Below are 24,147 nucleotides of genomic sequence, written 5' to 3'. Positions count from 1 at the left end.
GGAGATACTGGGTTGTTCTTGAGTGGAGATACTGGGTTGTTCTTTAGTGGAGATACTGGGTTGTTCTTTAGTGGAGATAGTGGGTTGTTCTTTAGTGGAGATAGTGGGTTGTTCTTGAGTGGAGATACTGGGTTGTTCTTGAGTGGAGATACTGGGTTGTTCTTTAGTGGAGATACTGGGTTGTTCTTTAGTGGAGATACTGGGTTGTTCTTGAGTGGAGATAGTGGGTTGTTCTTTAGTGGAGATACTGGGTTGTTCTTGAGTGGAGATAGTGGGTTGTTCTTTAGTGGAGATAGTGGGTTGGTCTCTTATAAAGATACTGGGTTGATACTCCGCTGTAATTACTCTTTAAATACATCGAAATACAATACAATACATTGAAAATGTTGATTTTTAACTTTTGATGGTAAAAGGTGCATAAAATCTCCTGAAAACAAACAGGAGTTTTTATTTTGACAGTTTTATTACAAAGTAAAGTACAAAACAAACTATATACAGAAGGAACAATTGAACTATTCAGTGAAACTTCTGGTTTAGTTCACTGACGAGGAGAATGCATTCAGTTGCCACGTTCACGTGTTCAGGTGAACCGTTCAGGTGAGTGTTGGAGGGATCCTCCTCCACAGACCACCACACAGACAGTTTTTGATCCAGCGCTGCTCCCACTGCTTCATGGCGTTTGTCGTGTTTGGGCAACGAAGCATTGTCACACAGCCGCACCTGAACACATCACACACATTTAAAAGTTGGTTGGTGTATGCTGGAACACAAAACTAAACTGAAAAGAGGTGAGTGTTCAGTGACATCACTTCCTGTGGACTCACCTGGTGCATGCCTTGCTCTCCTCAGTGGGACAGACACCCATATGGACACAACGTAGGTTGTCCATCTTCTGAGAGCCGGGACTCCTAAACACAGATCAGAATGATGAGTGACGAACGGTTAGGTGTGATTATCAGAACCTGCAGTCCACAGCGGAGCCCAGGTTCATGTGTGTTACCTGGTGAAGACCTCCAGTGGGGCGGTGGAGCCGACGCCGGGGAGAGACGAAGCTTTTCCGAACTGCAGCCTGAGCGGGTGTTTACCCTGCAGCTTGACAATGACGCCGTCGTTAACTGGGAGCCAGTCCATACTGGGAACCAGCAGCTGACTCGGCAGCAGGCAGCACTCATCTATCAGAGTCTCATCAGGGTCCTGGGGGGGTCCGTCGTCCCGGGCTATGACACGGAGGAAGAGGTTAACCAAACACACTTACAGACCCAGACCAGGGGTCAAGGTCATTCTGAGATTGGTCTGGTCCTCTCTGAACTGCTCAGGGCAGGATCAATAACATGTGATTGGTGGTTTCTTACAGCAAAGCCACAGCTTGGTGAGCAGTCTGAACAGGAGCTGCATGCTGTCCTGGTTGTCCGATGTGGCGGTGAAGGTGGGCAGACAGCCGGGCTTCAGTAGACCCCAGATCCTGATCATCACCAGCATCTCCCTCAGCATCCCCAGAGAAGCCCCGTCCCTCATGAAGCCGAACCCTGGCCGGACCATGGAGCCCTGCAGGACCGGAGGACACCATCAGGTCTGTCATCATACTTGTCCCCCTTCTTATGAGAACTACTATGGAACCATGCTTTTATTTACAGTATATTATCTCTGCTCTCGTGGACGGGGTTCTCGTGGACGGTGTTCTGATAAGCTCACCTGGTTCGGCAGGTTCGCCAGCAGGTAGAGGACAAAGTCTCCCACCCACTGGATGAGCTGCTGCAGGGACTGAAGGGGGGGACCGTCCAACACAAACTCCTCTGTCTTCAGATTGATCATCACCTTATCAATATCTGAGGAGACACAGTGTTCAGTCACCGATCATCTCTTTATCGAGAGTTAATGTCTCATGTCCCGTCACCTGTCCTTCAGGTATCTCACCTGTGTCGATGTTCTTGGCGCAGATCTCGGTCAGTCGGTCTCCTGGACTCTTGTCAGGCGTGTTGAGGACATGCGGCCTTAGCAGAGACTTTAAGGTGGAGCTGATGGCGATCAGCAGCAGCTTGGCGTGGAAGTCGCAGGCTCGAGCTGCTGTCGCCGTAGAGAGTTTACAGAGAGACGCTTTCACTGCCACGATACGCGTCGCCAGAACCTGAGACAAACATCGTTAAGGTACAGTGAGGCATGATGGGATGTGTAGTTTACTGCTGTTGTGCCTATGAACATCAGGAAACCAGAAAAGGTTGGAACGCCTGAAGACTTGTTTTGTCTTTAAATAGAAAAAGAAAATAGAATTGATCTGATATGAAAGTAAAACCCACTTCAAGCCACATATTGTTGGTACATCTTTACGTATTGAAATAAAAGTGCTACAGTCTGATCTGATGCCTCATCACTGTTGCCTTGCTGACCTGCTGCAGCGCCTGGTTTTGCCTCATGTACTCCTCGTGCAGCTTCTCCACCAGATTGTGGACCATGGTGGGCTGCACATGAAGCAGGACGTCCCACCAGTCGTAGCCAGTCACCATGCAGTACTCCAGCAGGAACAGCAGGTGGCGCAGTGTCGTGTTCATCTCTAGCACCTGACCCATTGAGGGCGACACTCGCAGCATGTGGAGCTGAGGAAGAAACAACAAACCCGCGGACATGGAAACATGTACTCCATCTTTACATTGGTGATCAAATCCACGGTGATCCTGCAGAGGTTTCTGACCAACAGGTGTGTTTACTCACCTTGCCGTGGTTGTCGACTCCAGCCAGTGCCAGTGAAGTCCAGGAGAACTGCAGGGCCTTGAAGTGGAGGGCGGGGCCCCCGGTTCTTTGACGTTTGATTGCAGACTCGTCTCCCGGTCTCTGACCGGAGGAGGAGCCATAGAAAACCCCCATCGTGTGGAGAGACAGACGGTGGAGGATCTGAATACTGCCATCATGGAAGGCTAGAGCCAGACCTGAAAACAGAGGACTGATCTTCAGACAGACTGCAGATGACGTGGGTTAAGGTCCCGGTACTAACACACCGACACAGCTGATGGAGTTCTCACCGAGTCCAGGACAGAACTTGGTGTCTGATGCCACCTTCAGGTCAGTGTTGGAAATGGAGATGGGCAGTTTGGGAAGGGCGACGGAAGACACTCGCTCCAGATCGTTGGTGGTCGTCAGGATCCTCCACTTCAGGATGGTCGGCTGCTTCTCCCCGACTGGACACAGGAAGAAGCTCAGAGGTCAAACATCCAACACCGAGTGTGAACCTCACCCATCACCTCAGTTAGAACCAGTTTAACCAGTCCAGTTTCTTACCTACTGGTGATCGGTGCTGGAAGATGTTGTTGACAGGAAGTCCCTCCTTCCTCAGAGACCAACACTCCACAATGCTGCCGCTCTGGTTGGATGCACACAGCAGAACCTGCAACACATACACACTCTGTTTGACATACCTTTCTCTGATCTGTTCTTCATGTTCTACTGTTCTCTAATTCTGTGGTTCTATTCAAGTTCCCTCTGGTTCTCCCCGTTACCTGTTCAGAATTCCCTCTGGTTCCCCCTAGTTACTTGTGCAGAGTTCCATCTGGTTCTCACTGTTACCTGTTAAGAGTTGCCCCTCGTTACCTGTTCCGAGTTCTCCCTGGTGAGGAACTTCAGGTGGGTGACAGCGGGGTACTTCTCCCTCCTCAGAGGATCGGTGGTGCAGCGCAGGAACAGAGACGGTAACAGTTCGGTGTCGATGCGGCACTTTTCGCTCACCACGCTCACCACCACCTGATCACAGAGAACACGGGGGTCGTTACTGGAACCAGTAAAGCTCAGCTGTCACTTTGATAGTCCGGTTCTGACCTTGTAGAACTGGACGGGGGACGAACTGCTGCCATCCGTCGCTGCCACCACGATGTTCCCTCCTCCGGTGAAGGCGATGTCCGCCAACGCCACCCGCCCCCTCAGCCGACAGAGACTCTCGCTGGCCGTCAGCAGAGCGCCGCCCGGCTTCAACAAGGACACGGTGACCAGACCGCTCACCGTCACCGCCAGCCAGCCCTCCATGGGCTTCCCGCCAAACAGAGTCAGAGATGGAGAGAACTTCACCCGAGAAAACTTCTCCCCGAAGTTTGTAGAACCCGACTGAACAGGAAACGAGGAATTAATGAGATTGATGTGATTAATTTACCAGTTTCTGCCTGATGGATGAACAGAATGGCATCCTGGCAAACCAGTAACAACCAGGAGCAAAATATTAAAAAGCCTTGACAAAGCTGATGTAGCCACAAAATGTTACAATCAAACATGTTGACATGTTTAATCATTTAGCCGCTACAAGAAAGGCTTATCAACATTTCGTCCTCATTGTTACTGGTTCTGAGGATTTGGACTGCTTCATGTTTCCATGTGTTATTAGGCGGTGGTACCATCTCGACATGCAGAGCCAGCTTCACTCCGTTGTGAAGCCAGCTCAGAGCCACGATGGGATCTCCGTCCAGAGAGCTAGACAGGACGCTCTCCCAGCTGTTCACCAGGTGATCCGACATTGACCAACATTTAATCTGTCCGTCACCGTCTGCAGACAGCAGCCTTGAACCTCCACAAACAAACAACACCCAAACAGATCAGTAAACACAAAACAGATCAATAAACACACAAACAGATCAATAACCACTCAAACAACACACAAACTGTAAGGTCAACTGTGTGACAGTGGAAACCTTACCTGATTGGTCCCATTCCAGACAGGAAATGACCTCACTGTGTCCAGAGCTAATGGAGTAGACGTCCCAGGGGTGCTCAGTGTCGATGATGTGGATCATGTGACTAACATCTGGGACACACACAGGGTCTGGTTTGTAAACACAGTGAGAACTAGGTAGCACGTAGAACCTCACAGGTTCTTACAGGATCAGGTCCTGATTTGAGTATTAACCCTGTCAGCTGACTTCCTGTTGGTTCAGCTCATTGATTGTCTCAATAAACACGTGCCAAGTATTGATCTTTGATTCAGACACATCGGGTCGCACACCGACACAGAAACTTCCAGACTAGATGATTGTAATCCTGCCCCAATAAGTATCTTCAGACTCTCCAGCTGATCCAGAATCCTGCAGCTCGTGTTCTGAACTAGAGAACTAGAGAGAAGAACCCACATCAGTCCTGTATTAGCTTCTCTGGACCAGCTGCCTGTGAAATCCTCGTCCTCACCTACAAAGACCTGAATGGTCAGGACCATCACACCCAAAAGACTTCATAATACCCTACTGCTCCCAGAATGGTTACTGGTGGTTCCTAGATAGAGCCAGAGCCTTCGGGTATCAGGCCCCCCTCCTGAAGAACCAGCTCCCAGGAGGCAGACCCCCTCCCCAGATTTAAGACTTTCCTCTCTGATAAGGCTTATACTTAGGGCTGGCTCAGGCCTGTATTGGACCAGCCCCTAGTGCAGCTGCTACAGGCCTAGACCCATGGAGGACTTCCTCTGATCCACTGAGCTCCTCCTCTCCATCTGGGTCTGGATCATTCATATCCCTTCATGTTGGCTGTGCTGCTGTGTGTCTGTGGGCGTGTCTGCACTGCAGGTGTGCCGGTGGGCGTGTCTGTGCTGCTGTGTGTCTGTGGGTATGTCTGTGCTGCTGTCTGTGCTGCTGTGTGTCTGTGGGTATGTCTGTGCTGTAGGTGTTTCTGTGTTGTAGGTATGTTGGTGGGCGTGTCTGTGCTGCTGTCTGTGCTGCTGTGTGTCTGTGGGGATGTCTGTGCTGCAGGTGTTTCTGTGTTGTAGGTGTGTTGGTGGGCGTCTCTGTGCTGCTGTGTGTCTGTGGGGATGTCTGTGCTGTAGGTGTTTCTGTGTTGTAGGTATGTTGGTGGGCGTCTCTGTGCTGCAGGTGTTTACCTTTGTCGTCGTCCTCACTCTTGAGGTCTGTGGTGAAGGCCACCAGGTTCCTGCAGGACCAGGAGCAGACCAGAGGGATGGAGGGACAGTGAGTGCTCTTTGGACGTTTCTCCCACTCACACACGTACGCCAACTCCATGATGCAACCACAGAAGAAGCTGGAGGCCAGGAGGTCTCACAGAAGAAGAAGCTGGTGGACTCACAGCTGGTTGCATTTAAAACGAAACAAAGATAAAATGTACAGAATTAAATCCGGTTTCAGTCTCAGCAACATGACCGTAACGCATCTCATCTCCCCATCCCGACCGGTGGACTAGCAGAGTCCCGGACAGGGAGACCAGCAGAGTCCCGGACCGGTGGACAAACAGAGTCCCGGACCGAGACACCGGGGGACCAGCAAAGTCCCAGACCGGGGGACTATGTTGGAGCTGTATCGAGCTCTCTATAACACGCTACTTAGCCGTTAGCTGCTCACGTTAACTCGCCTCACTGAGACTTCAGCGTCGAATATAAACAAATGCTTCTTGACAAACGAACTTTGAAAAAGAAGAATATAAAATAAAGGTCGTATGCTGTTTGATACAATATTAAAAATAAAATGAGTTGAATGTTGGTGAAACAAACCAACCTTCCACCGATCAATCCCGTCAACACAGTGCCAGGACCCCGCAGGTCAAAGGGCAGTCTCTACATATGCCTGTCTGTAAATCACGGAAACGTTACAAGCTTAAAGTAAACATGAGTTTGAGCTGTTTTAGTGATTTCCGTAACATGTTCTAATCATCTTCACAGTGTTTGACTCTTCTTTGTCAGACTGTGGACTGTGTTTATCAAAGATGCTCCTCATGAGGGCACAGTCGTCCCTGAGCAAAGTCTTCCAGGTTCCCCCAAGAAATGTACCATAACATATTTTGGATTAATTAAGCAAACGCTACCGCCACGTTATTGTTTTAACAATATGTTTTATTCATCTTATTATATTAGATACAAATGTATGTTATAAGAAGAAACGTATATTTTATGTATATGTTATAACATGATTATATTTATATAATAGTCGTATTATTTATGTATTATTATAACGCTCTATTATAACAGCTGCATTTTTATTATACAAGTACCGGTCCGGTTCCGCTCCTGTACCGCTGACACCACAAGGCTGAAGCCCAAGCCCTACCCAGAATCCAGCTGTGTCCCACAGTCATCAACAGTATGTTCAGTTATAAATCAGCTCGATAGCGGGGGAGATCCGAAATTGAAAGATAATGAGTGGGACAACCTATCAATTAAAGCCTACATCATGTCAACATTGCTTACCTGTGAATGTGCTCGTGAAAGAACCGTACCATACTAAAATCCACCTCATCCAAGCATGCCGGGGCCGAGGAAACGTACTGTTCTTAAGTACGGAACGGAGCACTCACACTGGCCAAACAATCTGGACTTTAGGCCCAATCGTGCCTGGATGCGGTACGGTTGGTGCAGTGTGAGTGCGCCCTTAGTGTCTAACTGCATTGGTGGCGTGATAGCGACCTGTCAATCAGCAGGTAAGCCACCTAAAGCATCCCCTGCTTTCTGGTCTGTTGGACTCTAAATGGACCATAATGTACAAAATGAACATCATGCTGGATTGAAGGAGACTTGAAACAATGGAGACCATAAACTCATGTTAACATGTTTACTGAGATAATAAATCAGAAGAAATAAAGAGATAAGTAGGCTCATTTTCTCATAGACTTCTGTACAATCAGAGAGAAGGCGCCCCCTGGTGACCAGCAGTCAGAATGCAGCTTTAAAAACCTTCATCTTGGCTTCACTTTTGTCACCATCGCTCCACCCTGAAGCTACTTATCGGTGAGATCGGGTATTGCTTGGTCCAACCCCTCGAATCAACTCCACCAAGTTTGAGTTGATACTACTATTTTGTTTTGTTGCATTGTTTATTATTTATGTTACATTGCACAGTAATGCACCTGGCAGACCGAACTCTGGGTCCAGACTCTGAGGACCTGTATTTCCGCTCTGGTTGTTGTTCCGTCTCATAAGCAGCCGTCAGTCTCCTGTTAGCTCCGCTAGCCTCCGCTACATCCGGTTAGCTCTGAGTTTAAACCGCCTGACGTCTTTTACATTGGACTGAAATGACTCCACAGAGTTCGGGACGTGCTAGCTGTTAGCTAACACCGCTACATGTCACATTAGCTGCTGCTAGCTCCTTTCGCGCTATCTTCCCCTCGTAGCGCGCAGACGGAGCTGCTGCGTTCCTCCCCGGTAGCCGCTGCGTCCCTCCCCGGTAGCCGCTGCGATCCTCCCCGGTAGCCGCTGCGTTCCTCCCAGGGTAGCTGCTGCGGTTCTCAGTCCGTTTGAAAACACCGGAGAGGAACCGTTAACATGGGCACACAGCGACGGGCTCGGTAACAGGTAATCGCCGTTAACACGCACACTCGGATGCGGATTCGACAACAGATAATTATCCGACTACATGCTAATCCAAAGCTAATGTTAGCACCTAGCTATAAAGAGTTAGCTGCTGGATGTTTACCCAGAGATACAGCAGGCCCCAAAACTCCCAAGTACCAAATAAACATACATGATGTATATGTGAAATACTTTATTCTGCCTGACACCAGAACAAGCAGCCGACAGCAACAAATCCTTGTTTTTATATGTTTATTGATCCGGTGGAGCTAAAGCTGGCGATTATTTTCAGTATTGGTCATCTGCTGATTATCCTGCCAATCATCTTGTTTTTTAATAACGTCCATCACTGTTGACTAAATGTTCTTTAACTTAAAGATAATCAGATTACTGTCGTACAAGACAAATGTTCACATTAGAGCAAATTAATCTATTAATCAATCCACAGGTAATTATGCTTCATTTTGAAAATCGATTAATCTTAAATCTTAAAACAACTGTTACATAGTGTAAACCTACAGCATTGTCTTGTGTAAAACTACAGTGTTACTTGGTGTAAAACTACACTGTTGTCTTGTGTAAAACTACAGTGTTACTTGGTGTAAAACTACACTGTTGTCTTGGGTAAAAACTACGGTGTTAGTGTAAAACTACAGCGCTGTCTTGTGTAAAACTACAGCCTTGTCTTGTGTAAAACTACAATGTTACTTAGTGTAAAACTACAGCGTTACTTAGTGTAAAACTACAGTGTTACACAATGTAAAATTACAGCGTTAGTGTAAAACTACAGTGTTGTCTCGCGTAATACTACAGTGTTGCATAGTGTAAAACTACAGCGTTGTCTTGTGTATAACTATAGTGTTACTTAGTGTAGAACTACAGCATTGTCTCATGTAAAACTACAGCAGTGTCTCATGTAAAACTACAGCAGTGTCTCATGTAAAACTACAATGTTACTTAGTGTAAAACTACAGCGTTACTTAGTGTAAAACTACAGTGTTACACAATGTAAAATTACAGTGTTAGTGTAAAACTACAGTGTTGTCTCGCGTAATACTACAGTGTTGCATAGTGTAAAACTACAGCGTTGTCTTGTGTATAACTATAGTGTTACTTAGTGTAAAACTACAGCATTGTCTCATGTAAAACTACAGTGTTACTTAGTGTAAAACTACAGGGTTGCCTCATGTAAAACTACAGTGTTACTAAGTGTAAACCTACAGCCAACTAATCAAAGTTTTTCATTTTCAGTGTCGTCTATCTGAAGAAGTTGATTCCATCAGCTCTCACCTTGGTGTGAACACTGTAGAGACGTGCTTCACCTGAGGTCAGACTTTCACCTTCACTCTTAGGACTCCAACCTGCAGCCATGCTGACCTAGAATCCGCTGTTCGTTCAGACATTGTGAGCTGAGTAATCCAGAGACGGAGATCATGTCTGACAACCAGCCTACCAACAACAACGTCCCTCTGAACAACAACAACATGGGACCCAACAGGATCCGAAACCCCAACATCAACCAGAACCCCCTCATCAATGTCCGAGACCGCCTCTTCCACGCCCTCTTCTTCAAGATGGCTGTCACATATGCCCGACTTTTCCCTCCATCCTTCAGGAGGGTCTTTGAGTTCTTTGTCCTGCTCAAGGTGTGAAACATCTCTTATATAGAGTTACATATATAACGCAAGGTTTGCACTTCGTAAATAGAGTTAAAACACTGCTCCAAATCATCCCAGTCTGATTCCAGGTCAGTTAAACTTCATCTCAGTCTGACTCCAGGTCAGTTAAACTTCATCATCAGTCTGACTCCAGGTCAGTTAAACTTGATTCTGAGGCCGTGTTCACACTACACCTTTCCGTTGACGGATCTCATTGACTTTGCATGGGCTTGCGTCACATTATCACAAAATTAATTGTGGGTCTGCTCCGTTGCATCGCTTGCATCACTCGCGTCGGAGAAGTTGCTTTCGGGTGCTGACGGATCCGTCAGCTAATTGGATCGTGATCATAGCTGGCTGCGTCTGCAAATGCATCTCCCCTTTGTAGTGTTCTAGTGTCCTAGTCACTACATGGAGCATGAGGCGGGACCTGCAGCCCAATCAGGTTCACAGGTAGTCCAGCTCCTCCTGGATCCACATCCATACGCGAGGTCACCAGAAGGTTTCCTTTGTCTCCCAGACTGGCTGTTAAACGAGAGCTGGACAAGGTCGTAGAACGGCATCAACCCAGCACCAGAACTTGTATCTGCTCCTTGGTGGAGGAGGACCAGGAGGAGCACTGCTTCCAGCAGCCTACTAGTGTGCATGTTTCTGTCAAACTGTCAGAAACGGACTCCGTGAAGGTTCATGAGGGCCCAACGTCCTCTTGTGGGACCTGGTCTCACAGCCCAGCACTGTGCAGCTCCATTGGTATTCACCAGAATACCCCAAGACTAGCAGGTCCACCATTGGTGCCCTGTTGTCGTCATAGATGAGAGCAGGTTCACACTGAGACCATGTGACAGGCTGTAAGAGTCTGGAGGCACTGTGGTGAACCTGATGCTGCTGTAACATCATGCAGCAGGACCTGTTGGTGGGTCAGTTATGGTCTGGGGAGGCCTAACCTTTGAGGGCCACACAGACCTGCATGTCATAGCCAACGGTACCCTGACTGGTGTTACGTACCGGGATGAGCGATTGTCAGACCTTACGCTGGTGCAGTGGGCCCTGGGTTCCTCCTGGTGCAGTGGGCGGCTTATTAGGCTCCATGGTGAGAGGTTAACTTAATGTTGCTACAGTGGTGTCGTGGTATCGGAGTATTATGAGTATTTGTACATGAGTACCCAATATCGGTGTACCCCCCTATATTTGGTTATTTTGGGCAGTTGAAACATTTCATTTTGGCCTTTCCTGGCCTCGCGGGGATGTTACATAGAGATGGAGCACCATTTACCTGGAGTTAAATATATAACACAAGGCGCGAAACATCTTTTATATATAGGAGAATAATAATAATACATATTAAAATCTATAATCGTGAGAGAACGTGAGAACTTTTCTTGTCTGCATTAAGCTGTAAGGAATATTTATATGAAAGTCCTCTGAACAAGACAAATAAAAAAATCCTCGCAATACAACAACAGACTGTTCCTGGACCTGAAGCCGGTCTGAAGGAACAAGGATGAACATGATGGGAAGTCCAGTCTGTGTTGCTCCATAAGATTAACAGCCGTCACACCTCCAGGCTTTTCTAAGCAAATACTCAGTGATGCTGCAGACGGCCGAGTCATGCTGCAGACGGCCGAGTCATGCTGCAGACGGCCGAGTCATGCTGCAGACTGCCGAGTCATGCTGCAGACGGCCGAGTCATGCAGCAGACTTCCGAGTTAGGATGCAGACTTGCAAGTCAGGATGCAGACTGCCGAGTCATGCAAAACCTTTTAATCCTTTTTAGTTTTCAAACCGACTTCAGCCCTAACGATTATCACTGCTGTCTCTGAAACTCCCATTTTTCTGGGGTAGGACCCCCACTAGTGTCGGCAAGTATGGTCACAGAGCTCCACTGAATGTTGGTCAGCATAGCATTACGTTAGTTCTTTATGAAACGGTGACAGTGTTTACTTTTATGCTCCTCGTCAGGCGCTCTTCGTCCTCTTCATCCTCGCCTACATCCACATCGCCTTCTCTCGCTCACCCATTAACTGTCTGGAGGTGGTGAGGGAGCGCTGGCCTCGTGACGGCATCCTGCGGGTGGAGATCCAGAGGAACTCCAGCCGGGCCTCGGTCTTCTTGCAGTACTACGACTCCACGGGCCTTCAGGAGGAGCTGGAGGCTGAGGAGGGGGGAGGAGGAGGAGCTAGAGGAGTGGTGGAGCTCAGCCTGGCAGCGCTGCAGGAGGAAGAGGAGGATGAGGAGGAGATGACCCTGGAGATGTTTGACAACAGCTCGGTGCAGGTGAGCAGAGACATCAAAGGTTCGATTCTCTCCACAGCCACCAGGGGTGTGTTCCAGAAAGCCGGTTTTGCTAAAACTCTGAGTTTGTTAACCCCGAGAAGAGGGATACTCTTTCCCGTCCAGAAAGAGAGTGAACTTAACCTTTAGGTCAGTTACCTTGGTAAGTGGGTAACATGGTAAAATGGGATGTTCTTTTCTCGTCAACCTAATAGATAAGTAAAAGTAAAAGTGATTCTATCAGCTTTATGTCGAGAGGATTTTGATCACTTAGTACAATATTACTGTCTTTTACGGGAAGAGGTGAATTTGAGTATGGTACAGTTCATGCACGAGCACATGCATGGGTACGCAACGAGGACATGACGTAGGCTTTAATCGATAGGCTGTCCCACTCATTATTGCTCAGTGTTCTACTCGGATCTCCCCTGCTATCAAGACAATTTATGACTGCAAATACTGTTGAGTGTGTAGGTAGGGAGGAGACAGACAGGGGGGGTGTATCCTTAATATAAGGGTTTCATTTTGGCAGTTGTAACATTTTATTTCAGCCTTTCCTGGCCTGGCGGGGGATCCACAGGGATGTTGGGCAGCCATGCCTGTAACATTGTAGGGGACCACTGCAATTAGCTACTAAGATGACTTTAACACTTAGCTGTAAAGTTGGCCTTGAATTTTGAAGCTAACTTTGTTAGCAGCTTCACACCAGAATCCAGATGGAGTTTGTGGAGGAGACAGAGGGAGGGAACAGATGCAGTCTGTTCACTTTATTTATCAATAAGTAAATTCTATAACTCGTCTAGACTTAAAACAAGGCCACCTGCAAGTTGGTTCCCCTAGTTATCTGGGTAGTTCCTCTAGTTCTCTGGTTGGTTCCTCTAGTTCTCTGGTTGGTTCCTCTAGTTCTCTGGGTGGTTCCTCTAGTTCTCTGGTTGGTTCCTCTAGTTCTCTGGGTGGTTCCTCTAGTTCTCTGGTTGGTTCCTCTAGTTGTCTGGGTGGTTCCTCTAGTTCTCTGGTTGGTTCCTCTAGTTGTCTGGGTGGTTCCTCTAGTTGTCTGGGTAGTTCCTCTAGTTCTCTGGTTGGTTCCTCTAGGTGTCTGGGTAGTTCCTCTAGTTCTCTGGTTGGTTCCTCTAGTTCTCTGGTTGGTTCCTCTAGTTGTCTGGGTAGTTCCTCTAGTTCTCTGGGTGGTTCCTCTAGTTCTCTGGTTGGTTCCTCTAGTTGTCTGGGTGGTTCCTCTAGTTGTCTGGGTAGTTCCTCTAGTTATCTGGGTAGTTCCTCTAGTTCTCTGGTTGGTTCCTCTAGTTCTCTGGTTGGTTCCTCTAGTTCTCTGGGTGGTTCCTCTAGTTCTCTGGTTGGTTCCTCTAGTTCTCTGGGTGGTTCCTCTAGTTCTCTGGTTGGTTCCTCTAGTTGTCTGGGTGGTTCCTCTAGTTCTCTGGTTGGTTCCTCTAGTTGTCTGGGTGGTTCCTCTAGTTGTCTGGGTAGTTCCTCTAGTTCTCTGGTTGGTTCCTCTAGGTGTCTGGGTAGTTCCTCTAGTTGTCTGGGTAGTTCCTCTAGTTCTCTGGTTGGTTCCTCTAGTTGTCTGGGTAGTTCCTCTAGTTCTCAGTTTGATTCCTGTAGTTTTCTTGTTTGTCCCTGTAGTTGTCTGTTTTGGGTTTTTGGAGATGTCTGGTTGGTTTTTGTGGTTCTCTGGTGGGTTTGTGGAGTTGTCGGTTGGTTCTTGTGGTTCTCCGGTGGGTTTGTGATGTTGTCTGGTTGGTGCTCACAATATGCTTGAAACAATTTAGTTAAAATCAGCTCTGAAGAATGTATGTTGCTCTGTTTCCTCTTGTAGTTTGAGCTGGACATTGAACCTCGTCTGAAGCCGTCTCTGATTGGAGGAGGTGTTGGAGCAGGAGGAGCGGGAGGATTAGCGAACGACAGCCAGGATGTTTCCTTCAGCCAGACCACTAAAGGTATGCAGCCGCTGAAGGACTCAGTGTCTGAGCTGGAGATGATGACCAGAGCAGGTAAACCCACCTCATCCTCTTCCTCCTCCTCCTCCTGCCTTTCTTCCTTCCTCCTCTCTCTCTCTCTTCCCCCCCGTTGATGAGTATGAGTAGTATGTTTTCGTAAAGACCTGAGGTTCCTGTTGTTGTTGTTGTAGTAGTAGTAGTAGTAGTAGTAGTAGTAGTAGTAGTAGTAGTTTCAGTCCTCTGATCAGTTTTGTCCTCATGTCTCTTGTTGTTGTTTATCCAGTGTGGCCTCAGGAGGAGTACATCGTAGAGTATTCTCTGGAGTACGGCTTCCTTCGTCTGTCTCAGAGCACCAGACAGAGACTCAACATTCCTGTCATGGTCGTCACCCTGGGTGAGACACTTTTACATCCTCCATTCCTGTCCTCGCCTCCTCCATTAGCGGGACTAAGATAGGAGAGATTGGGCAACAGGCATCTTACAAATTAGGTTATTTTAAAGAAACATCAGTTACACATGATGTGTATCCATTGTTTATTAAACAGCTGTATTTGATGACTTCTGTCACTGAAATATATGATTAATATATATTATACACACAAACACATTCCTGTCTGCCAATATGACAACATTCACTTTTCCTCTATAATGCTATTTAGAAGGTTAATGCTCAAATTCAGCCTATTATTCATATTAACTACACTACACAGTCTTATACAATTCCAATGCCATTATCGGCAATGTGGTTGGTTTACCTCCTGTCCACTAGAGGGCGTTCCAAACGCATCATCAATAATTATGTTGAATTACCAACAGGTGACCGCTTTCTTGCTAATAATTAAGCTTAGGCACAAAATGAATGACCTCAAATTGTCAACTTTAACAGAGAGTAAAACAACGACATTGCCGTTGACACTGTGTCCCCGTTGCCATGGCTACAGCCTCCTCACCTTCCTCCTCGTCTCACCGTCGGCTCTACTTTCACATTCTCGTGTACATCCTGCTGCTAGTCTTGTTCCAGATGAATCAGCCGATGGAGACGCGGGTCGATCTAGCTAGCAGTTAGCAGCATGAATGCATCTTTGTCATGATGTCATCGCTTCTAGAGGTCCGCCGATATCTTTGTTTTCATTTCACTGATGCTGACGCCCGGTTATCTCCACGCGTTATCTCCATGATGCGCCGCTGTCAGCTGTTTCTGATAGGGAGATTGTAATTCAGAAAACTTTATTGTTCATCAGACTTCATGTGACAAAAACATCTGTTTATGAGGTTAGGCCAAGGCGAGGAGGGAATGATGTGCTAACGTTAGTAAATACATTTATTAAAAATAACGCACATTCAAATATTAATTTCAGCATTCGATTAGTATTTATTTTTTTACTATTCAAATGATATTCCATTCCCGAATTTCATTCCAACAGCCCTACTTTCTACCTCTCAGTCACAATACTATAAGACCTTTGATGAAACATCTCCACCTCTAGATCCCATGAAGGACGAGTGTTTCGGAGACGGCTTCAGTCGCTTCCTGCTTGATGAGTTTTTGGGATACGACGACATTCTGATGTCCAGTGTGAAGGCACTTGCTGAGAACGAGGAGAACAAAGGTAGAATAATTTACTAGACTAGAGAGACAAAGGTTAATTAAAGTAAACGTCTGTGGTCCAAAAATATTATGATGTTCAGTTAAATCCATTTTATTTGATAAAATACCAATTTTGTTTCTCTAATCTCCTTACTTCGATAACGGAACACAAATTCCTCTCATCCCCCACTCCAATTACCAAACCTGAATTCCTTTAATCCCCCACTCAGATTGCCGTAACAGTTCCTCTTATCACCTACTCCGATTACCTTATCCAAATTCCTCTCATCCCCTACTTCGATTAACGTTACCGTCCCTTAGTTCCTCTAATCCCCTACTCTATTTACAGTACCAGAGTTCCTCTAGTACCCTACTCTGTTTACAGTACCAGAGTTCCTCTAGTACCCACTTCCAAGCCCAAGTTCCTGTATTCCCCTTCTCTTTCTACAGAATCCAGTTTCTGGTCTATCTGCCCTTCATTAGGTATCCTGGTGTGTGTAGTTCAGTGTATTTTGACCTGTGAGTCTTCAGCAGGTTGTTGATGTCACTTTGCGGTTCTCTGTAGGGTTCCTGCGAAATGTGGTGTCTGGAGAACATTACCGCTTTGTCAGCATGTGGATGGCCAGAACCTCCTACCTGGCTGCATTTGTCATCATGGTCATATTCGTAAGTCAATACAGCAGCTGCAGTCTGAACTTTTAGAAATAAGATCTAACATTTAGAGATGTGTTTTAGAAGAAACGGGTGGTTTTTAGTAAATAAAGACTTGCATCTTTTTTTTTTTTTTCAATAACTTAAATGTGTGTTTGAGGTTATTCAGTGTTTTGTGTTTTTCAGACTCTTTCGGTGTCCATGCTGCTCCGATATTCCCACCATCAGATCTTTGTCTTCATCGGTCAGTTAACTCTCAGACCTCACGTCCACTCATGTTCAATGCATTTAGTCCAGACCAGTTTATTGTAGTCCAATCCAGGATAAAGGAAGGGCTTCATGTAACCCAGTCCAGTGTAATCTAGTCTAGTTCAGTTTGAGGACTTTGATAACTTACTCGACTGATGACTATCAGTTTAAACATAAAATATAACTATGTGAAATATGTCACCTAGTACTTGTGTTGGTACAGAATATTTAGTCATTAAACCATCAGCTTTGTGTTGATCTGATCTGTCTATCCCTCTCAGTGGATCTTCTTCAGATGTTGGAGATGAACATGACCATCGCCTTCCCTGCAGCCCCTCTGCTCACCGTCATCCTGGCTCTTGTTGGTAAGTCCGCATCCTGGAAAGTCCAGATTGTCAGGTTCCAGGTTGAGACAGGAAACCTGGGTTGCGGTTGAGTAGTCTTCTTCTCTTAGGAGGGTTCCTAACGGAAGAAATGACCTGGAAGTAAACGAGTAGCAGCCATGATAAGAGCTGTTTGAATCCTCTAAATGTGAAGGAAAGGAGCTCCATGCTTCCTTTCGTGTCTCCTTTAGGAAACACCAGACCTTCCTTTTCCAAAGAGACAATGCCGACCCACAATACCTTGCGATAGCACCATTTAAAGTGACTCGGCTGTTTATGAAAACAAACGATAGGCCTATTTACATATTTAACAAAAACTTTCATGCAGACATAAATAATACATAAATGTGAGTGGACAGTGATAATAATGTAATGGTATTTGTATGTATTTATGTCAATCATGAACAAATATTAAATCTCCAAAAAGGAGTGAAATAGATCCAACCCTTCTCCATAACTCAAACAATCATACAACATATTTCCTCATATACAGTCTTGTGTGTGGAAGCCTAGATTCCTTTTTTAATGTCAGTTACAACCTTGAAAGTTAATTAATATTGGTGATCTGTCCACATTTAAGATGGGATCATCCTTTATTTGTCCCACTGTCCCACACTTACATGTTCCAGCAGTAAATAGGGGAGTTGGTTCTATGACAAGAAGCATCAGTTAAAGAAGCAATATAGGCCTATAATAGATAATTAACAGGTAACCATAGCAACATAAAACCGAATGATTAAATTCACATGATTGCAAATAGGGAATATTGACATCGAACACTGGATTGGACCCCTACCTAAATTCACAGTGCCACAGTATGTGAGGTCCCGGGACTGTGTGTCTGCAGAATGGGGACACAGCAGGGAACAGTTCTGGCTCCGTTACGCTGCAGACTTCTTCTACAACACTCCCTTCTGTCACCTGCAAACTTTATCTGACGTCTCTGATGAGGCCGGCCGAGTACAGAGAACTGACCCAGGACTTTGTGGGCTGGTGCCTGTGGCCCTGCCTCCAGATCAATGTGGGGAAAACCAAGGAACTGGTGGTGGCCTTTTGCAGATGAAGACTCTGCTACCCCAACACCAGTGAACAGTACCTGGGTGTTCACCTGAAGTGTGACTGGACTGGACTCGCCACACAGATGCACTTTACAGGAAGGGTCAGGCTCGATCTGCGTTGGAGATTTTGGAGTGGAGGGGATGCTACTTAAGACCTTTTATGACACTGTGGAGGCATCAGCCATCTGTTTTTGGAGGGGTCTGCTGGGGCAGCAGCATCTGGATGGACTGATAAGGAAGACCAGTGCAGTCTTTGGATGCACCCTCCACTCAGTAGAGGGAGAGAGGAGAAGGATGGCCAAGCTGATGGAGAATGGGGCCCGACTTTGTTTATAGTGTCTATATTTCTGATTTCCCTTTCCCTGCTGCTGTAAACACTGCAAAGGTCCTTGTTGTAGGACTAAAGGATGTGAAGGATTATCTTATCGTGGTCATCAGACGTCATCTCTCCAAGTCTGAAGCTAATGATTAGTTGGATGTTTTGTGCAGCTAAAAGTGTTGAATCCTGATCTGCTGATGTCACTTCCTGTCATCAGGCATGGAGGCCATCATGTCCGAGTTCTTCAACGACACGACAACAGCCTTCTATATAATCCTCATCGTCTGGTTGGCCGATCAGTATGACGCCATCTGCTGCCACACCAATACCAGCAAACGCCACTGGCTGAGGTGAGTCATATGACCAACACTGGCTCACACCATTGACTCATTTAAACCAAGCCCAACCAATCACAGCACAGTAGAAGCAACACTCCATTGAAATATTCTTTATTAACCACTGTATAAAAGGTGCTCTACTGTATATTTTAATATATTTTAAGTACTTTGTGTCAAATAACTGAACAATATATACAGTGCTCCATTGCCAACACTTTAAGTGACTTCTCCACAACCTACTTGTAGCAAAGTTTGATTTTATTTGGGAATTCAACCAGCCGTCTTCTCTTCAGGGAAAACGATCCTTCCTGCACACGAGCATTGAGTGTGCACGGAGAGGAGGGGCTATTCACAGACGGGTCAGAGAGAGAACGAGACAGCGAAAGCTGATGCGCTGCGCACAATTAGAATGACAGGGAGAACGAGTGTTATGCAGAGATGAATGAGCTTTATAGTCGGAGATCTTCATAATCAGAAGATGAACATGAGTGTGTTTGTGTTCCTCAGGTTCTTCTATCTCTACCACTTTGCCTTCTACGCGTATCACTACCGCTTCAACGGGCAGTACAGCAGCCTGGCCCTGGTCACCTCCTGGCTCTTCATCCAGGTCAGAATCTTCATCACCGTCAACACACACACACACACACACACACACACACACACACACACACACACACACACACACACACACACACACACACACACAGAGTCTGGATGAGTTGCTGACTTCTTCTCCTGCTCCTCCTCCTCCATCTCCTCCACTCCCTCTTCCTTCTTCTCCTCATTCTTTTCTCCTCCTTCTTCTCCTCCTCCTCCTCCTTCAGCACTCCATGATCTACTTCTTCCACCACTACGAGCTTCCTGCCATCCTGCAGCAGATCCGGATCCAGGAGATGCTGCTCCAGAACCAGCAGGCGGGTCAGGCCAACCAGACCGCCCTGCAGGACAACCTGAACAACAACACCAGTGCTGCTGCTGCGGCTGCTGCTGCTGCTGCTGCTGCTGCTGCTGCAGGACCAGGACCTACCAACACCACCCAATCTGGACCAAACCCCATCCAGCCAGTGCCTCAGACCAACCCCCAGACCTCCTCCTCCCCAGCAGCAGCAGCAGGAGGTGGAGGCGACGTGAGGTCGGAGCTGAACTGGGTTGCTCAGACAGCCGCCATCATCACTGAAGCTCTGTCCTCCTCCAACCAGCACTCCTCCACTGACCATGTCGATGGAGGAGGTGCATCAGGGGGTCAGGGGTCAGCAGGAGCCGCAGAGGTCAGTGTGGTGGCTGGGTTCTGGATGGCACAGAGAGGTGCAGGAGGTGGAGCAGCAGGAGGTGCAATCGGAGGAGTAGTAACAGCAGGAGGTGGAGGAGGAGCAACATCGGCAACAGAAGGTGGAGGAGGAGTAGCAGCAGCAGCAGGAGGAGGAGGAGGAGGAGGAGCAGCAGCAGCAGCAGGAGGAGGAGCAGGAATAGCAACAGCAGGAGGAGGAGGAGGAGCAGCAGCAGCAGAAGGAGGCGGAGCAGCAGCAGGAGGAGGAGGAGGAGAAGAAGATCAGAATGTTGTTTCAGTTGAAATTAAAACCACAGCAGGAGGACTAGATCCTCCAATCAGAGGGCTCCATGAGGAGGAGGCGGGGCTCCACAAGGAGGAGGCGGGGACCTCAGAGACGATCCCCCCACAGACAGACTGCCCCCCCTCACTGAGTCCAGGTAAAGACTGCAGAGCACCACAGACCCCGTCCTGAGAGTCCAGGTGTCGTCCTGCTGACATCATCTCAGCGGTCTGACACAGTACTTCAGTCTGTCAGCTGATCAGGGTGATTGATCAGTGACCTCAGAGCTGAACCAGTCAAACTTGTAAACAAACAACTGATTGATTAATTAGTTCGGGGTCTCCCGGACCACAAGAGGTCACATGTTTCACCTGAGGGGTCACATGATTCACCTGAGGGGTCACAGGAAGTGGTTTTTATGTTTGTGAATAATTGAATTGTTTCACAAATGTGACAGAATCTTGTTGAGTCCATTAATGTCTTCAGATGTCAAAAGAACAAAGATTATACTGACTTTAATAATTAATATTTAATGTATATGCTCTGATGATCAGCTGATTGATCAGCTGATTGTCTAAAAGAACTTTATTATAAACTAAAATAAAGAAGCTCTTCAGTGTTTCTATAAAAATTATAAATAAGATGAATTTCCTGCAGCTGTTTAATGTTTGTTCAATACGAATTATTATTATTATTAATAACAATATCTGGTGATTTTCTATATTCATGAAGTCTCAACCCAACAGTGAATTTATCAATGATTGTTCATCCACATCATTACACACTGACACAGACACACGTACTCATCACTTGTGGATTAATCCACTGCTGAAAGTAGTCCCCAACAAAGTAATTTCACTGATGAAAGTAGGAACCAATGGACCACAGACAGGAAGTGTGATGTGCACTATAGAAAAGCACCAGACTGGCATTTCAAAATCACTTTAAACACTCATGATTGACCCTGTTGATCAGTTGTTGATCAGTGAATCTGTGTTGATCAGCTCTGATTCTGACAGACTGAAGCACAAACACCGAACTGTGTTGAGTTCTGTTTCCATCTGCTTTTATTTTGAAAAACCAAACACTCTTTGAGAACAGGAAGCTGTTTTAGTTGTCTGACTGATCGATCATGTGGCTCGGGACTTCCTGTCAGAATGGATGCCTTATCAATAATCCTCTGTGGACACTTCAGAGACATCAGCAATGGAGCGGCTGATTGGTTGTGCAATATGACGGCAGATGTTTCACGCCTCAGGCCCCGCCTCCTGCTGTCACTGTGATGCGTTCAGTGAACCAAAGGCGGAAACTGCTCTAAAAATGAGACGTCTGCAGGTGCGTTCAGGTGCTCTCTCTGCGTGTGCGTGTGTGCGCGTGTGTGTGTGTGTGTGTGTGTGTATGTATGTATATTTGGTGTATATGTACATATTAACTGTCACCTTTCAGAATTATTTTCAAGGAGTAAATATTCTCTAAGATTCAATGTTTTTAGAAATGCAAACAATCCAGACACACTGAAGGAAAAGACGATAAACAGATTGATCAGATATTTGTTCGATTAATGATCCATTAAAGGGAAATTTCACCATCTTTTACGTGGATGTCTAATCGGTAAAAAAATCCTCCATTGCTGCTTATTGACAGAGAAAACTCATCTTGTGCCGGCTGTGACTACATATACCAGGATGCATTGCACATGAGCAACGAGTTTGCTGCAGCAGATAAACATAAAAATGATAGTTTGGGTCCTGTTGTCAACAGTTTGTTTGTTCTGGGTAGTCCAGGTCCTGGAGGATCCCGTTATCACCAGTCTGTTTGTTCTGGGTAGTTCAGGTTCTGCAGGATCCCGTAGTCACCAGTCTGTCTGTTCTGGAGGGTTCCCATCATTGTAAATATATTTTCTGGGTAGTTCAGGTTCTGCAGAGTCCTGTCATCACAAGTTGTTTTGTTCTGGGTAGTTCAGGTTCTGGAGGGTCCCTGTCATCACAAGTATTTTTGTTCTTGGTAGTTCTTGGATCCGTTTTCACCGTTGGAAACTATCAACCGTTAGCAACGAGAACAAGGAGGTTTCTGATGGACAGTAGAACTCTGTAGTTCTTCTGTTTACCTAGAACAACAGAGAATGTCGGTAACAACTCAAGAGAGAGAACCGGTTGAAATGCTGACGACTCTGATTCGAAGTCAAACTTTCTTAATTCTGCTTTAATTGGCTGAAATGACATTAGTCGCATGATCTCTGAGCACCTGAATGCACCGTTGAGCTGAACTTTTTTAAACATTTGTGTTGTGAATGAGGCGGAGCCTAAAGTGTGCCATCAGCCTCGGAGACTGAAACTGTACCAATCTAATGGACAGGGGGGCTTGAGGGGGTCTTCTTCTTCTTCTTCTTCTTCGTGCCTCTGCTGAATGACTGTAACGTCATTAGTTGATCTCAAACTCATCAAACTGTATTTAACTGTCCAGTAAAACCAGTGCACAATGACGGCCGTTTGCACACACACACTGTGTGAATGTGTGAGTTATTTCTATGTTGAAACGCAAAGTTTAATGTCATGAAACAGGATTTGAATGAACCTGCTGGCCTTTACTGACATCACATGCAGACTACGAAAGACATCAGGGCCACTATTCATCCATAATCCAAGATTTACAGAATAAAGACCAAGAAGACTTTTTTCTCAAAATTATTTATTGAAATATTCAAATGTAAAAATATGAATGTTTTATTAAACGTTGTCCATGTGAATATTTAATAGCATATCTTCCTTAAATGATGAACTGAAGACCTGTAGACATAACTGAGGCCTGAACAAAACAAAGGTTACAAATTGGATGTAGGTGGATGAAGGTTGGAGGTGCTCCGGTCACTACTGGGGTCCCTCAAGGTTCTGTCCTGGGTTCACTCCTCTTTTTTTCCCCTGTACACCAACGCTCTCACTTCTGTTATTCACTCACCTGGCTTACTACAGCTATGTAGATAACCCCCACCTTACCCTCTCTTTCCTCCGATCTGAAACACATGTAGCAGCACACTGCTGGCCTGACTGACATCTCTCAATCAGGGTCCGAACCCACCTGAAACCTAAGCTAGACAAGACTAAGCAGTTTTTCCTTGCAGAAAGGGCTCTTCCACCCAAGACCTTACCATCACCATTATGAACTCTGTGATAGCCCCCCACCCAAACTGCAAGGAACCATGGGGTGACGTTCGATGACCAACTCTCCCTCACCGCCAACATTGGCGGTGAGGGAGAGTTGCTGCACATGCTGCACAACCTCAGGAGGAACAGGTTCTAGTCCAGGCTCTTGTCTTCCCATGCCTGGACTACAACTAGCCTACAACTCCCTGGCAATTCCTGGCTGGTCTGCCTCACTTGCCATCCGACATCTGCAGCTCACCCAGAATGCAGCAGCTCGACTGGTCTTCAACCTACCTCGGTTCTTTCCCACTACACCACTCCTCCCTTCACTGGTTACCATTGGCCGCCGGCATCTGCTTCAAGACACTAGCACATAACTACTAGTACTTATGTACCATGCTGCTGCCGTACCATCCAACTGCTGTTGCCTGTCACCATGACAGCACTAGTCAAAGTGTCCTTGGGAAAGTCAATGGCCCGTCTCAATGTCCGCACTCAGACTCAGACTGGTCCACATTCTAGGTAAGTCCCTGAGGGTTAAGGGCTGTCTCATTGTCAAGTGCATTAGAGCCCTTTATGTTTTGTTTTGGTGTCATTAAAGCAATGCGACATGACGAGTGCTGCCCTGTTTTTATTTACCATCTCAGACCCTCACATCCAACCATCTACCAGGTGACATCAGTTAAGTCCTGAGGGTTCAGGGTTTGAGGCTTTCGGGGTATGTTGGGACTGGGCCACT

The 24,147-nt window shown here is 46.5% G+C and overlaps 2 protein-coding genes across 11 annotated transcripts; one reads left to right on the top strand and one right to left on the bottom strand.

The window, feature by feature from the left end:
• Positions 1 to 437: 437 nt before the first annotated feature.
• med16 (mediator complex subunit 16) lies at positions 438 to 6,532 on the bottom strand. Of its 2 annotated transcripts, none has more exons than XM_084011517.1 (16): positions 6,465 to 6,532; positions 5,837 to 6,041; positions 4,670 to 4,795; positions 4,371 to 4,540; positions 3,805 to 4,086; positions 3,580 to 3,729; positions 3,271 to 3,376; positions 3,015 to 3,170; positions 2,707 to 2,921; positions 2,385 to 2,591; positions 1,915 to 2,125; positions 1,693 to 1,826; positions 1,353 to 1,545; positions 1,001 to 1,217; positions 825 to 908; positions 438 to 720 (listed from the first exon to the last, which is right to left on the bottom strand). In XM_084011517.1, exons 2-16 carry the CDS (start codon positions 5,973 to 5,975, stop codon positions 594 to 596), a joined length of 2,517 nt encoding a protein of 838 aa, XP_083867643.1. In that variant the 5' UTR covers positions 5,976 to 6,041; positions 6,465 to 6,532; the 3' UTR covers positions 438 to 593. The 2 variants fall into 2 exon arrangements, with proteins under 2 accessions (XP_083867643.1, XP_083867644.1); XM_084011518.1 differs by having other exon boundaries at positions 439 to 720; positions 4,670 to 4,777.
• Positions 6,533 to 7,843: 1,311 nt separating this feature from the next.
• tmem259 (transmembrane protein 259) lies at positions 7,844 to 23,505 on the top strand. Of its 9 annotated transcripts, none has more exons than XM_084010738.1 (15): positions 7,847 to 8,126; positions 8,171 to 8,254; positions 9,503 to 9,897; positions 11,869 to 12,183; positions 14,012 to 14,186; positions 14,416 to 14,526; positions 15,620 to 15,742; positions 16,286 to 16,386; positions 16,558 to 16,615; positions 16,902 to 16,985; positions 18,598 to 18,730; positions 19,226 to 19,325; positions 19,543 to 20,425; positions 21,464 to 22,013; positions 22,048 to 22,768. In XM_084010738.1, exons 3-14 carry the CDS (start codon positions 9,685 to 9,687, stop codon positions 21,502 to 21,504), a joined length of 2,337 nt encoding a protein of 778 aa, XP_083866864.1. In that variant the 5' UTR covers positions 7,847 to 8,126; positions 8,171 to 8,254; positions 9,503 to 9,684; the 3' UTR covers positions 21,505 to 22,013; positions 22,048 to 22,768. The 9 variants fall into 9 exon arrangements, with proteins under 9 accessions (XP_083866869.1, XP_083866870.1, XP_083866864.1 ...); XM_084010737.1 differs by having other exon boundaries at positions 7,847 to 8,254; positions 22,048 to 22,225; positions 22,277 to 22,768; XM_084010743.1 differs by having other exon boundaries at positions 7,844 to 8,254; positions 14,012 to 14,132.
• Positions 23,506 to 24,147: the final 642 nt, after the last annotated feature.

The sequence above is a fragment of the Eutrigla gurnardus genome, assembly GCF_963514095.1.
Source record: "Eutrigla gurnardus genome assembly, chromosome: 6".
In the NCBI taxonomy this organism is placed as follows: Eukaryota; Metazoa; Chordata; class Actinopteri; order Perciformes; family Triglidae; genus Eutrigla; species Eutrigla gurnardus.
The sequence above is the reverse complement of the archived record's forward strand: the minus strand, read 5'-3'. Positions and strand labels throughout refer to the sequence as shown.